The following is a 16,211-nucleotide window of genomic DNA, read 5'->3' as shown; positions in this document are numbered from 1 at the left end:
TTCTCAGTATAACCTGTATAATTTTTATAATGTATGAAATATAACGAGACGTGTAATTGCGTATGTTAAAAACATATAGGTAAGTTTTATTGCAGATAAAAAACAAAAAGAAACTCAAATCAGAGTTTAAAAAACTATATCACAAATCAATTGGAGCAAATAATACGAAAATTTTATAAAAAATTGCATTTTTCGTACTTCAAGCTTTCGGTTTTTATCTAAAAATTCAGAATATCTACTTCGTTTTATAAGATATTTCTTAATTTTAGTGACCTAAAGTAAAATATTCAAAGAACAAACTAAAAATCAAAAACAATATCCACGACAATTTTCTGTGGTAATTGCGCCGGCTGTAGCAATAGACAAGGACGAATCCATCGTCGTCGCCTTGAATTATATCTCGGATCTGCCGACAGAATAGATTCCCGTGAACTAGTCTTTTAATTAGTTCCTCTCAGTCCGGGACAGGTAACATACGGCTGGCACTCTCCACTCCCGCCTAGCATCGGGCTACGATCGCGCTGGCCGATCCGTACGTAACCTAGTCTTTTATTTAGTTCCTCTAGTTCCTTTAGATCCCGATCCGATAACATACGGCTGGCACTCTCCACTCATGCCTAACATCGGGCTACGATCGCGCTGGCCGATCCGCCGCCGTCGCCTATTACGGTCACAGTCTCGATCCCGGAATAGGTCCTGAGGAACTAGTTCTTTAAGAAATCGAGAACTACTTCCTTTCATTCCGGGGTCAAAATAGTTCATTGGAACTAGTTCGTTCAAGAACTACACACCTCTAATTCGTAACAAATATATCTTACCAGGTCGAGGTAGACTACCAAAGTCGTTCTGATGATGGGGTAAACCCCGAAACCGGTAGACGGATATGTGGTCTCCTTGGCCTGGCAAAGCTTTAGCCCACGGCCACACAGAAAGCGATTTTTGCTTTTTTGCGTGTGAAGCGCTTTTGCGATTTTACCGTTTGAAGCTTTTATTTCGATTTGTGTCCAGTGTGACAATAACAACATTTTTAGCAATCCTTGTACGGAAATATCTACTATATGGCAACCACGTTGTCCCAAATTAATCAAAAAATAAAATAAAGACAATGGAAGTCCGAAATTCTTTTAGTTTCGCTACCAATTACATAATAAATTTTGTTTTTAATAATATGTCAACAAAGTTTAACAAGTTTTAATGTTTTAATGAACGGTGAATATTATCTATATTTAAATTAAAGCATTATAGTAGAATAGTCATATCAAGTACCTATACATAATATATCTATCCCTATCACTAAGAATTATATGTTATTAAGGCTGTGAAAAAGCTGTACGACTATCGAGTAAATTATAAAATCGTTAGATTTATGTCTGTAAAAAGCGACTCATCTCATCCCTAGTGCTTCCATTCTTCCTACTTGTTAAATGAACTTTTTTTTCAAAGAGCATATTTATTACCTTAACATCTACTTTTGACAATCATCGAACTCATCTCATTGTAGAAGAATAGAATAAATAAATCATCTAGATATAGTGTAGTTCTAAGACAACGACTGCTTATGGGGAAATGTAGTATTATATCTATAAAACTTTGTTAATATTGACTATTTTATTTTGAAAATAAAAGGGTTATCTAAAAATTAAACTTTAGCGTAAAAGCTTTTTTACGTAAAAAGACGGAGAAATAGTTATTAACGTAATAAGGCCGATAAACAACAAATAACGGCCGGGCTGAAGTTTGTGATCCGAGGCGATAGCCGAGGATCATAAGCAGCCAAGGCCGTTATTTGTTATCGGCCGTGTTGCGTTCTAGATTTTTCGTCATACTGCAGATTTTTTAGAGCAATAAACACTACTATTTAATAACAAATTTTATTGAACAATAACACAAGTAAGGATAAAAAATACATAATGTCTTATACTAAAATTCATTTTTCATGATAATGAACATGGAAATTAAAAGTGCACTTGTTGTTCTTAGAAATCTGTAATCCTTCCCAGGGATTTACAGATTTTATAGAAGAAGATGATGCTACTGAAGAATGGCAAATATTTGTATCCACTAAAGACACATTATTTTTGGAGCTATCATGAAAAAGTTGATTTGTTATTTTCATTCTTTTGGAAACTGATTTTTCTATGTAAGTTTCTGCCACTGTTGAAGACTCCCATCCTCCTAGCTCCTTTAGCGATAGTAAATCACCACCATTTTCGGCGAGCATGGTTGCTGATGATCTACGAAATGAATGCCCTGTATAACGTTCTGGATTCTCCAAGTTCAAAAATTTTGCAATTTTCTGCGGTACGCTCCCGATGGTATGTATACCGACGATTTGCTTAACACACTTGCCTTTCTTGTAACCAATGAAAAATTTTGGATTGTCAAAGTTATGAGGACGCAGGTTGATGTATTTTTGTATAAACCATAGGCATCAAACGGAAGGCCCGTTTTTGGAATAAGAAATTTCCTATCTTTCTTATTTTTAGTATTTCTTAATGAGACAAGAATATTTTTCTCCGAATCTTCGAAATCATCAACTGTGAGTGACCAAAGCTCGCTGCGCCTACAAGCTCCAAGAATACCAAGCACCAATACAATTTTTTCGAGTAACCAGGTGTAATCATCGGCATCCAGTAGAAAATTATTTATGTCATTCTCCGACAGAACTTTGGCTTTTTTGGTGAATAACCTTCGTTTTTGCGCCTCAGAAACATGAACAGTTTACCAAATCTATGAACAAATATAATTTAGATGAGTATGATTAAATATCGAAGAATATAATGGCTTTTTACCTTGATATGTCGATGTTTTCATATACTCTCAACGCAAGCTTCAGCATGGATATCTTTGTCCACAGTGATGTAGGAGAATACATTTCAGACATTCTTTTAGCATAAGCCAGCAATACCGCTTCATTTACGCTGTTTATATTTCTATCCTGCCGCCACTTCAAAAAATTCCTGTCATATTCCTGCTGATATCTCTCTCTGGTTATAGTCGGAAGTAAATTTTGAGTAGCCGCAGCCGCTTCCTCCTGTATTTCCAACGGAATTTCTCGCGACATCTCGCTATGGTCTATTTTCCCAATTTTTGAAAAGTCCAACTGACAATAAATAGTCATTGTTGCAGGTGACAGACGTTACGATTACCTTAGAAACTTAACGGCCGCCGGCCGTTATGATAACGTCCGGCGGACGTTATATGCATCTTTTCCATTCTGATTTTGCTTATGTTATAATAATATAACAATATAGTATGACGAAAATGTATATTTTGCGTAATATATTATCTTCATTTCAGTAGTATACAGGAAAGTTTTTAAAATAGTTTGTTTTTCTACATACATTTTCCTACAAACGTAAAAACCGGCAGCACTGTATGCCGCTCTTTATTTTGTCTCTTTGTCTGTCAACCACAACAGATGAAGTGTCCAGGGCTAGTAGATAACTGCAAAAGTAATCTTTCAAATTAAATGTAGTCAATATTGAAAAAAATCTGGATAATTACAAAATTACCCATGTATTATCGCATTAGAATATAATTATTGACTTTTAGCTTTTAGTATATTTATTTATATGTAAAAAATCTGTACAGAGATAAAAACTCTAGTCGTTAAGTTTATAGGCTCAAGATTTCGGAGGATTTAAATACTATAGGTCATTGTATATAATTTTAAGAATACAGTGTTTTAATCTTAATAATTCTAAATGTAAATATAGGATGTTACTTCTTTAGACGGACCAACGACTCTATAATAAATTGTTAGACGATAAAATGTTTGTTTTGTATTCGTTACTATATAGGAAACAGAAGTAATATTGTAAATACATATCTTCTTTTTAATGTGTAAGTCTTTCTACTCAAATTTCTGCGCAAATTTAGCAAAATACAGATAAAAATATTGTTAAATAAGGCTTGATATTGTATTGTATAGAAAGAAACTTTATAAAAATAAAATTTAATTAATAAATACAGGTAGTACGATTTTTATTTTTCACTTTTCTACTCCTAAAATAATTGTATATTAAATCATCCTGATTGATCTTAAAATAAAAAAGTAAATAAAAATTATTATACAGGATGTACAATTGTTGATATAGTTTGTTCAAACTTCGTTTAACAAAGTAATCTTAATAGGTGTGCTCTGTTTTTTTATAAAACAAATGTTTAAATACAATGAAGTTCTTTATTTGAAAATATCCCAAATCATTCGATGCATACCTACATAAAAAACTCTATATTCTACTTATTTACATTAAATATAGGTAACCAAAGTCATACTACTAATATAGCAGTAATTTAGAGCTACAGGATATAGGTGAACCTAGAGATAAGTCCTTCTATGTACATAGATACATAATTAAAAAAATCTTATTTTTCACTCAACAAAAAATTGTCTCTCCCGCTAAACGTCCTGAATTATCTCAAATCTTCGTTTATTTTCACATTCCACGCACAAAGTTCGTGCTGATTCAGTTATAAACAAAAATGTTCGTCCTCTAATCGTCAAAATCAACTTTAGAAGATCGTCTCCGATCTCATACCTGCCTCAGGTATATAGTCCTCTCCCAAATCTTCTTACCCTGCAACTCGTTGACAGCTCTGAAAGCATCATCTGCATTGCGAAACGTCACCTTAGCTTCCGCACTCGGTGTATTGTTAGGGTTGTACCTTCTGCTTACGTTATTGGTACAGCTATATCCGTCGAAGAAGTCCAGGATTTCGTCCGTTCCAGCCTTGTAAGGAACGTTGTCCATAAACACCGTACATCCTGGTCGATTTTCGTCAAAGTTATCCTGTGGAGGATGATTGAACCTATGTCCACCACCGCGGCCTCTACCTCCGAACCTGGGACCTCCCACGCATCATGGGTCTCTCGTTCATCATAGGTCTCTCATTCATCAAAGGTCTGACGTCTTGAGATAACATTAACAGAGGGAAGCTAGGAGGGACGATGATATTCTGGTGGATCTGTAGTTTCTCAAGCTCATCGCTCGGTACGTTAGGCAGGTTCATAATAGGTCCTTCCTGCATCGGTTCATCGTCGGTTTTGTCATCCGACAGTAACACCACGTTATCTAAAATCTTAGTCATCTCCTGGCGAGGTATCGGGACAACTGTCATGACGTTTGGTCCTAACGTAGCTCCATTTTTACACAAAGCCTTCTTTGCCTCGTCGTTTGAACTAAACTCGCAGTAAACTTGGCCTGTGAATCCCATGTGGTTGCCCATGAGGTGAATGTTTAGTGGAATTACACCGATGTCAGAGAAAAAGTCTGATATATCTCTGTCGGTAGTCTTAGAAGGAAACTTTGTTAAACTGAGACAATCAGTCGGAGAAGTTATTGGATTTGCTCCGTTCAAAGTAACCGACTGTTCGCCGCTGATTTTGTTTTGATGCGACAAATGAAACAAACATTTAAATAGAATGAAGTTCTTTATTTGAAAATATCCCAAATCATTCGATGCATACCTACATAAAAAAACTCTATATTCTACTTATTTACATTAAATATAGGTAACCAAAGTCATACTACTAATATAGCAGTAATTTAGAGTTACAGGATATAGGTTAACTTAGAGATAAGTCCTTCTATGTACATAGATACATAATTAAAAAAAGCTTATTTTTTACACAACATAAAATTGTCTCTCCCACTAAACGTCCTGAATTATCTCAAATCTTCGTTTATTTTCGCATGCCACCCACAAAGTTCGTGCTAATTCAGTTATAAACAAAAACGTTCGTCCTCTAATCGTCAAAATAAACTTTAGAAGATCGTCTCCGATGGGAGAGGACCATATACCTGCCTCAGGTATACGGTCCTCTCCCAAATCTTCTTACCCTGCAACTCATTTACAGCTCTGAAAGCACCATCTGCATTGCGAAACGTCACCTTAGCTTCCGCACTCGATGTATTGTTAGGGTTGTACCTTCTGCTTACGTTATTGGTACAGTTATATCCGTCGAAGAAATCCAGGATTTCATCCGTTCCAGCCTTGTAAGGAACGTTGTCCATAAACACCGTACATTCTGGTTGATTTTCGTCAAAGTTATCCTGTGGAGGATGATTGAACCTATGTCCACCACCGCGGCCTCTACCTCCGAACCTGGGACCTCCCACGCATCATGGGTCTCTCGTTCATCATAGGTCTCTCATTCATCAAAGGTCTGACGTCTTGAGATAACATTAACAGAGGGAAGCTAGGAGGGACGATGATATTCTGGTGGATCTGTAGTTTCTCAAGCTCATCGCTCGGTACGTGTTCGTCCTCTAATCGTCAAAATCAACTTTAGAAGATCGTCTCCGATCTCATACCTGCCTCAGGTATATAGTCCTCTCCCAAATCTTCTTACCCTGCAACTCGTTGACAGCTCTGAAAGCATCATCTGCATTGCGAAACGTCACCTTAGCTTCCGCACTCGGTGTATTGTTAGGGTTGTACCGTCTGCTTACGTTATTGGTACAGTTATATCCGTCGAAGAAATCCAGGATTTCATCCGTTCCAGCCTTGTAAGGAACGTTGTCCATAAACACCGTACATCCTGGTCGATTTTCGTCAAAGTTATCCTGTGGAGGATGATTGAACCTATGTCCACCACCGCGGCCTCTACCTCCGAACCTGGGACCTCTAGGTCCCATCCTCCCACGCATCATGGGTCTCTCGTTCATCATAGGTCTCTCATTCATCATAGGTCTGTCATTCATCAAAGGTCTGACGTCTTGGGGTAACATTAACGGAGGGAAACTAGGAGGGACGATATTCTGGTGGATCTGTAGTTTTTCAGGAGGCTCATCGCTCGGCACGTTAGGGAGGTTCATAATAGGTCCTTCCTGTATCGGTTCATCGTCGGTTTTGTCATCCGACAGTAACACCACGTTATCTAAAATCTTAGTCATCTCCTGGCGAGGTATCGGGACAACTGTTATGACGTTTGGTCCTAACGTAGCTCCATTTTTACACAAAGCCTTCTTGGCCTCGTCGTTTGAACTGAACTCGCAGTAAACTTGGCCAGTGAATCCCATGTGGTTGCCCATGAGGTGAATGTTTAGTGGAATTACCCCAATGTCCGAGAAAAAGTCTGATATATCTCTGTCGGTAGTCTTAGAAGGAAGGTTTGTTAAACTGAGACAGTCGGTCGGAGGAGTTACTGGATTTGATTCGTTCAAAGTAACCGACTGTTCTCCGCTGATTTTTTCGAATTCCTCGTCTTTACAGGGTTTCACTGTGACAGGTTTCCCGGAAATGACGTGGTGAGATTTCTCTTCCAACGCCTGTCGAGCTACATCCTGTCCGCCAAATTTGACGTAAGCCACAGACCCTCCGCGAGGTCTGGTATTCAAATGGAGCGATATCAGCGGATGCTGCGAGAATATATGCAAGATATCTTGCTCTTTGACGTAGGTAGGCAAATCCTCGATTTTCAAACAAGTGAATTCTTTGATCTGGGGTTCTGAAGACGCTGTGTTGTTGAAATACTTCGAAATATTCCTGTGTCTGAATTTATTATGAGGGTCGTCCGCTTGATGATTTGGATCCATTCTGGGATTATACCGATCTAAAGCTTCATCGAAGACTTGGTCGGTGATGCTGACGATCTTGACGTCGATGTTGTTCAACTTTTGACCGCTCATCTTCAAGGCTTCGTTTTTGGCGCTGCTGTCGCGGAACTGTACGAAGCAAATGCCAGTTTTGTGGCCGTATTCGTCGTTAATCACTTTGATACCCTTGTAGTTAATGCTTAATCCGTTGAAAAATCGCCGAAGATCACCGTAAGATCCGTAGAAAGGCTCCATAGAGATACAAGCATTCACTGGAACATCGTTGTGATCGTCTCCGTTTCCAAAATGCTGTTTCCTATTGTTAGGACCCTGGTTTTTATAATCGAAGTTACCTCCTTGATGGTCGTTCCTCCTGTTCTGAAAGTTCGGTCTTTGTCCACCCATAGGACCTTGTTGAGGCTTGTCATTATTCTGGAAATTGTTACCCATATGTTGTTGCTGTTGCTGGTTGGACGGTGGCCAGGAGTCTCTGGCTCTCATGTTTAAGTTCTGCTGATTGGGTAGAGTGAAATTGGGGTTGTTGACGTTGGGGAATCCGTTGATTCTTGGAGGTTGTATGTTAACTCCGAGTTTCGCCTCTAGAGCGCGCTTGGCTATGGGATCGAGGGCCAAGGGAAACGCTCCAAAAATACCAGGTGCGTCGCTAGGGGGCACGATGTTCAAAGTAGCCGCTGGGACGACTGGGTTCGGATTGGACCAAACTTCTTGAACAGGGACTCGCTGGTTTACGGAGCCTTGTTCGCGGCTGCGTTCGCGCTCTCGTTTTGGTGATCTAAAAAGAAAAAATATGTTAATAAAATATTTTAATTACAGAGTGTTTCAAAAAGTATGTGCCATCTCTCGTGGGGAGATTCCTCACGTAAAAATAAGATTAACATAGGTCCGATTCTGCTTTGTTTTGTAGCTAGAGAGTGTTAAGTCTTAATATTTTTTTCGATTTATTATAATTTTCTTCAAAGTACTTTTAGCGTTTCGAATGAAATTTTGAGGATAAAAGTTACTATAAATGCGATATATGTTAAAGCTAAGGAAGTGTCAACATATTCATCAGGGACGTGCATATGCGTTATCACTGGAATTATTTTCTAAAAAAAGCATGTACGCCACTGACTTTTTTTTCTCTTGTTAGCGAAAGAGTGTAAGCAGTTTAATGCCGATTAAAATTTGTCTCTTGATATTTTGTCGATTTCGGCCTCCTTGATGAGATAAACGCAATTTTATTAATTTGTCTTCATCCAAGTCTAATAGCAACCTTTAAAAAAATTAATATCATTAACTTGCGAAAGTTTTAAATAAGTACTCATTGATTCCTCATCAAAAAATATGAAAAAAAGCTCCTATAAACATGGGTATGAAAATGCATAGTTTTAGAGTTATAGGATGTTAAAACTTTAAAATTAGATTTTTTGTAATTATCTTAATACCATTATTTGTTATTTGAAATTGCTGCAGGTTGGACTAATAGTAATAATATTTAATAATAAACTAGGTAAAATATAATATAATATATTATTTTTTTTTTATTAATTGTGATTAATAAAATTGCGTTTTATCTCATCAAGGAGGCCGAAATCGACAAAATATTAAGAAATAACTTTTAATTGGCTTTCAACAGCCTACCCAATTTTGATATCAAAAGAAAAAAGTCAGTGGCGCACACGTTTTTCTTTAAATACAAAAATATAAATAATAATGCATACCTATCTCTCCTCCTATCCCTGCTACGGCTCCTATTCCTACTCCTATCCCTCCTCCTCCTGTCCCTCCTATCCCTACTCCGGCTCCTAGTCCTGTCCCTATACTTCCTATCCTTCTTATCTCTCGACTTATCCTTCTTCTCTCTTTCCCTCTCCCTCGACTTGCTCCTGGATCTCCTCTTCTCTCTCTTATCCCTCCTGTCGCCGCTCCTGTCCACGTCCCTGCTCTCCTGCCTCATTTCCGGCACAGGGGCGGGTACCACGGGGGGTACGGCAGCAGGAAGAGGTGCTTGGGGGGTGGTCGCGGGCAGCATGAACGCTGCCATGCTCTGGTTGCGAGCTTGCTCAATGACGCGCTGCATTTCCTGGCGGGAGCTGAGCATGAGCTTGATCTGGATGCCCTTGATCTGGCCCTCGCTGCGGTTAAAGGCTTGTCTGGCATCTTCGTCGGTGCTGGAATGGAAAACAGAAATCGATGTTATTCTCCTAATAGTTTTTTTTATTAGACGAAGGAAAATAATAAAAAAAGACGGTGAAGTTATTGGACTAATTAGATTTTAAAACTTATAAGCTTTCTAGAAGCTTTATCAACACATCGAAGCTCTATCAAAGAAACTAAGCGCTGCCTGTTTTGCGCTAAGATCAGTTTCTAAGGAACTTAACTTATCAACCTCTAGAATAGCCTATTATGCCCTTTTTGAGTCACATCTTCGTTATGCCCTTCCATTCTGGGGTACTTGCTGCGCAACAAAATTTGATCGTATTTTTAGACTTCAAAAGAGAACAGTTCGATATTTATTGGGACTGAACAGTAGAACTCCTCCTTCTTTATTCATTTTTGAATCCGTTTGCTTAATCCGCAAGCACATATCTGCTATTCCCGAAAGGCCATCTCATAACTATCCACTTAGGAATGCGGAGCACAATCTGTATCTGCCAACCCCGAGCTTAGAACTAGTTAAAAGTTCAATACTGTACAATGCCAAAAAAATGTACAATCATCTGCCTTTGAATATCAAGTCGCTTTCATTCTTTCCCGCATTTCGCAAAGCTCTGAAATCATACTTACTGGAGAGAGCCCTATATGCGGTAAACGACTTTGTTGTTGATGTTTAATCATGAACAATTTTGAATTTTAAAATTTTGATCATCTCACACACTGGTCAAAGGTCAAGTATTTAATATTTTATAACTCTTAAAATTATATCTATTTACAATCTATCTATTGTAAAATGTTATTGATACGCCTTTTTTTGTGTTCTACAATTATCCATGTATGTTCTATTTGTAATTTTAATGACTTAAATTTTTTTTTGAATTGTATGATTTGTATTGTATATTTATTATTATTTGTATATTTTTTGTGTGTTTTGTAAATGCTTTGTCGATGAAGCTATTTTTGCTTTTTGCACAATAAAGATTTGTTGTTTTTGTAGAAACACAACTCTTCCAGTCTTTTCCCACTTAAAATATTAAACTGTGTTATATCACATTCATGATAGTAGCCTTGTTTATATATTAACTAGTTATTCAGCGTCAGTTAGTTCTGGGAGTTCACTGATAGATGGCTATGAGAATTGCTTCGCGGGTCTTTCAAAAATTTGAATTTCTAATTGAGTGGGACAATCGTAAGAACGGTAAACTTATTAGGTTAATAATTCTTATTAGTTTACCAACTAACTCACGCTGAATAACTAGTTAACATACAGGATGTCCCAGAAATAAGTGCAAGTATTTTAACTGGTAGTATACTTCAACCCCAGAAACACGCGTATGAGGTTTTTTCGCAATTTTTTTTTTCAAAATTCGAAATTTTTTGGATTTTTTTCAGTTTTTAGTTAAAAAACATAATTTCTTGATAATATGGCAACATAGGTATTAGATTAAATTTACAAGAAAGAAAATCCAGAAAAGATCCAGTGGATCTCAAAATTTTAGCAAATAATTTTTTTTTGGAAAATTTCAAAGTAAAATAACTCCGTTATTTTGGACTTATTTGAAAAACGATAAAGAGAAAATATGTTTCTTTTATCGAGATCTACCACCCCTTAAAATACTTGCACTTATTCTGGGACGCCCTGTATAAACAAAAGTAGTAGTTTCAATCGTGTCAGTTATTGTTATCAGTTCATATTAAACCAGTGACGTGCAATGCTTATCAAAGCAGGGTAGTGATGAAAAATGCAAGACCTTGCAGTCAATAAGTAGTCTTGGTCTTAGTTTTGCAGTAAGACTAGATGCACTTTCTGCATAGAAAATCTTTAAATAAATAGTATTTATATCAAATTGAATCAGCATTAGCTAATACTTCTTTTAACCATATTTTAGTTTTTACAGTTTTCTCCGAGTTTTTTATTTTCCTTTGTAACTAACTCTACCAATAAACTTTGCTAATAGAGTCACAACACAAGTTTTCCGCTATGTGAATTACGAAATTTATGAGTTTTTTTTTTCGTAATTTTTATTTTTTATTTTAAAACAAATCTGATTTGCTTTGAAAGTCTTTATTTTAAAATTGAATGTTTCACGTCAAATGTTCATTCAGCAGAACAAAAATAGTATCATAGAAAAATGTACTTTCAACTTTCAATAAAGCTATTGTATGAATGCATGAATAATCCGGGTAACTTTTTAAAAAAAAATCGTCAAATATGGCACCACAGAATTAAAATTATGCATGTTCTAGAGATAAGATAATCACTAGAAAATAAAATAAGGCATAATAGATTATATAAAAATAAATACATCTGATCAAAATGTCTTAGTACATATTTAGGATCTTTATTAGGTTGGAAACGTTCCGGACCACTGATATACTTGTCTTGCAGTTGATTAGACATCAAATATACTAATTATATTATATAATAATGATATAACATGAGCGCAGCATAATAAAAAAGAAAATCCACAGTAACCCATTAATTAATAGAAACTAGGAAACGAATACATCAGTTATCTAAGACTATTTTAAATATACAGCCATATATTATTATTATTATTATTCAATGATTGATTAGAATTACTCACACACGGATGTTCTTATTTAATTAGCATCTTATTTGAAGAACAGCTGAAATAATTTCTTCGTAAAATAATTTACATTTCTTATTGCATTTAATAATACCAATTAAACACGTGCAGAAAAATGCATTGTACAAGGGCATTGTTTTCTAAATTGCTCTACAATATTCATTGTTGTAGATAAATACAGGACTCAATCGCCTAATCAGTAAAATAAAAAGCACTTTAAGACGCCCAGTTCGTGTTCTTTTTCACTTAATTTTTACTACCCGAAACAGCGTTACATCACACAAACCTAGTGCCTGAATGTTCTATAGTTTTAATGACTGCACTTTTAAAAACTAAAATACTTAAATATTATGATAAAGCCACGATTGTGATATTATCTCAATGCGCTAGACATCGGAGCTGCGTGAAATACAAAGCTAAAACTTCTGATTTCTGCCATATAGAGCGCTACGGTCGGCATTTTTAAAATCAACTGAAATGCACCAAACCTGCAAAGAAAATTAAAGCACCATACATAGGTGTTGCATTTTCAATGTCACTTAGTACGGATTTTTTAGTACACGAACGTTTTGATGAATCCAATGTGTCTTTGTTTATAGTTTGTCTGTTGAAAAAAAAACGGTGTTAGAGATCGTTGGCTTCGATATGACGATTGACAACATTTATATGTTTTTCATCTTGGATCTTCATATCCAAACCAACTCCAGACGCCCAATCATTCAAAGAGTTGCACAGTGCACAGAGATGATTTATCAATTTGCCATCGATGTTAATCCTATTGAATCCCCCAGAGTTTATCATTTTTAACATACTTTCTAGCATAGCAACGAATAGTTTAGGGGAGTGTGTCGCCTTGTCTTACCCCTCGATCGATATTGATTTTGTCTATGCATTGATTTACATAGCTGCATAGTAAAGTCATAAAGTATGCTTTAAGGTAAGCTACATATTTTGAAAGAATAATATTTAGTTTTAACTTAATTTTGCATCTTAATGATGCATTATGGTAGTAGGTAGTATCCTCAAAGGTATAATAGATATGAGGCACCCTTGGACAATATCGTTATTACTCGAATAATCGTGAATACCTTTTAATTTTGAAATATACTAAAACATACAGGCCACCACAATAGCATTGGAAATTCTGTCCGCTGCATATAGAGTATCATTGCCAAAGCTTGATTCGATGCGCTCGATGACCAATAGGGTACCTAGGGTACTCCAATCAATAACTAAAGAATATAAGAACATGTAACGCCCATATAGGGGCTTCAGCAGAATTTGTGACCTTAGACGCCATTCTTTTGGTGGCAAACAATGAGTCATCAGCTGGTCACCAGCAACAATTTTAGCGATTTTTAATAGTTTGTGTGTAGTGAACTTTGTATAAACTTTATTACAATGGTGATTAGTTGTTCAGCTTTCAAGTGTAAAAGCAGCTGCGATAAGAAAGTCAAGAGTTACGTTTCATAGGTAAATAAACAGTCCGCTCCACCTTTTTAGCGTTTTCTTATTGAATTCGATAATCATTTTTCTGATATTATATGTACATGTGTGCTATACGTCGATACTAGTTTTGTACCTTTTGTTAAAATTTTAATACGTTTTTTCATAATTAATTAGTATGATACCAACGTATACACCATAGGCGTAGTCAAAACGTTTATCAAAAAATATAAATATCTCTTCAAACAGCTGGGTTAAGAAAAATATGTGCCACGGCACTGTTTGGTGACATCGTCACAATTTGCTCTCGGGTGTTATTTGTCCTTAGATTCTTTAGTCATTGACTCCAATAAACAAACAATAGACAGCTTACATCTGAAGTTACGTCAGTGGGTACAGTCCAAACTAATCCAAACGAAGCCGTAAGTAAAAAGTTTCACAAGTGATTATTCAATCGGGTTCATTTTGATCACAATAAAATCATACAATTTCCAAAATGGACTTAGTGTTATCAAATTATAGGAAATCCTCTTCAGTGACACAGGTTATATTCAAATAAATACCTGAGAACTCTTATTTGCTCATAGATGAAAGAATGAAGAACGATGAAAGAACGAAGAATTGAAAGAAATAAAATTGTAAAATTGCTTATAATCTTTTAACCTGTTTTAGCGCCTTGTTTGGAAAGTTTAAGCTCATCTCATTGACGTGACGTAATGACTTAGGCTATCTAAGTTGGTAAGCTCTATCTGTTCTATACTTATTTAATTTAAGGTGGCATTAAAACTCTGTACGCAGATTTTTTTTTTTGCTGAAAAAGACATTCGTATCCCCCATAAAATGAAAAGTTGTTTGTACCTGAAAGCGATGAAAGCATCGCCCAACTCCCCTCCGACGATGTGTACCCCTCCTTCGGGAATGCTCAGTCCATGGAAGTACTGCCTGATATCCAGAGCGTTGGCCGACCACGGCAAGTTCTGCAGCCTGATAATGATGCTCATGATGACGATGATGCAAGATCGAAACGTTCGCCAGGCGACCTAGAAAGAACAAGTCGACCGTGGTCATGTTGTTTTGGTTTGCTTTTGTCTTTTGGAAAGGAAGAGGGAATAACAATAATTAAATTAATTTAGAAGTTTGGTAAATTAAAACTCATGTTTTATTGAAAATCATTATTTATTCATTTTTTTTTGTTAATACAATACGATATATTTATCTTATATTACTAGTTATTATTGGTGAACTGTAACCAGTCCTGACTCAGTTGCAAGTGTGTTTGACTGCTAATTCCTAGCTAGTACCGTCGCTTTATTTGTTTAAACAAAAATATTTATCTAAACACTGCTACCATCAAGCTGTCACTTGAAGGAAGACGATGGCAAACTACCTTGAGTACATTTGCCCCAAGTACTGAGAAAAACGTTTCAAATAGGGCTGGATTCATGAATATAATACAGATGACGTATATGTATTTGTGAAAATTGATTACATACAGAGTACAAGTATGTCCAACGAGCCAAGGCTGATTTTCACAGACAACATATCAACCTGTCAATTATAATGACAGAAATCTGTCACTATCATCTATACTATACTCTCGTAAGACATACTTTACATGCGACAGGTTAGGTTGCCTACCCTACTATTAATCGATCGAATCGATTTTATCAAATAAAAAACAATTTTTGAAAAAATCATCGATTTTATTTCTGTATCTACGTTTTTCTTTTTTACAACTTGATGTAAACAACAAAAAAAATGTTTACACATCATATTACACAATACCTATATTGTACAAAAATATAACAAATACTATTATTATCATTGTTTAAATAACACAATTAAATAACTAAAAATAAATACAGAGAGTTTAAAAAGTAACAATTAGGATAACTGGTTATTAGGAAATGCTATCAACAAAATCGTGCTTTTTGATTTACTTCGTCTCGCCCTTTGGGGTAACTACCACAATTTTTTTATACGAGCCTACCTTGTGTGGTACATCGTTGAATAGCTCTTTGCCTTCTCTTAAGAAAAAATCTTAAATCCTATAGTTTTTCAGATACTGCATGGCCTTTTTTGAAAAGTAGTACATAATTTTAACTTTCAAACTAAACAAAATGTCGTCCAGGTATCAAATACACATTGAGGAATCCAATAGGATCTAATCCCCAGAAATGTATGTGAGAACCTCCTAATAACATTGTTGTCTAAAATATATCCCCGATTATTGTTTTTCAAATTGCTCCCTATATATTTCACAATACAGTATGCAAACCAACGAAAACGACGTCACATTAGGTGAGAAGATAACAGTTGTACACTTCGTTCATATTTAATTTAAGCCTGATCAAAATAATATGTATGCCGGCAAAAGCGAAACATGTATTGTTATAAAAATTATGACTATGTAGCGGAGAGGGGCGATTTATAAAGCCCCTGACTAACGTTGAAGTTCTTAATAAAGAGAAAA

General features: G+C 35.9%; 1 protein-coding gene across 2 annotated transcripts in view; it reads right to left on the bottom strand.

Annotated features, from left to right (window-relative positions):
* Positions 1–4,172: 4,172 nt before the first annotated feature.
* Positions 4,173–16,211, bottom strand: part of LOC115877324 — a 32,167-nt gene continuing 20,128 nt past the window's right edge. The window contains exons 2-5 of one of the 2 annotated variants that reach the window (XM_030893468.1): positions 14,597–14,778; positions 9,266–9,715; positions 6,302–8,337; positions 4,173–4,525 (exon numbers count right to left, since the gene is read on the bottom strand). In XM_030893468.1, the coding sequence (XP_030749328.1) occupies positions 6,315–8,337; positions 9,266–9,715; positions 14,597–14,739 (2,616 nt within the window). In that variant the 5' untranslated portion in view covers positions 14,740–14,778 and the 3' untranslated portion in view covers positions 4,173–4,525; positions 6,302–6,314. Of the gene's footprint in view, positions 4,526–5,764; positions 6,119–6,301; positions 8,338–9,265; positions 9,716–14,596; positions 14,779–16,211 lie in introns of those variants that run through there. The other variant, XM_030893467.1, reaches the window with a different exon arrangement.

This window comes from Sitophilus oryzae, unplaced genomic scaffold (assembly GCF_002938485.1).
Source record: "Sitophilus oryzae breed Bouriz unplaced genomic scaffold, Soryzae_2.0 scaffold_1443_pilon_pilon, whole genome shotgun sequence".
Classification (NCBI taxonomy): domain Eukaryota; kingdom Metazoa; phylum Arthropoda; class Insecta; order Coleoptera; family Curculionidae; genus Sitophilus; species Sitophilus oryzae.
The sequence above is the reverse complement of the archived record's forward strand: the minus strand, read 5'-3'. Positions and strand labels throughout refer to the sequence as shown.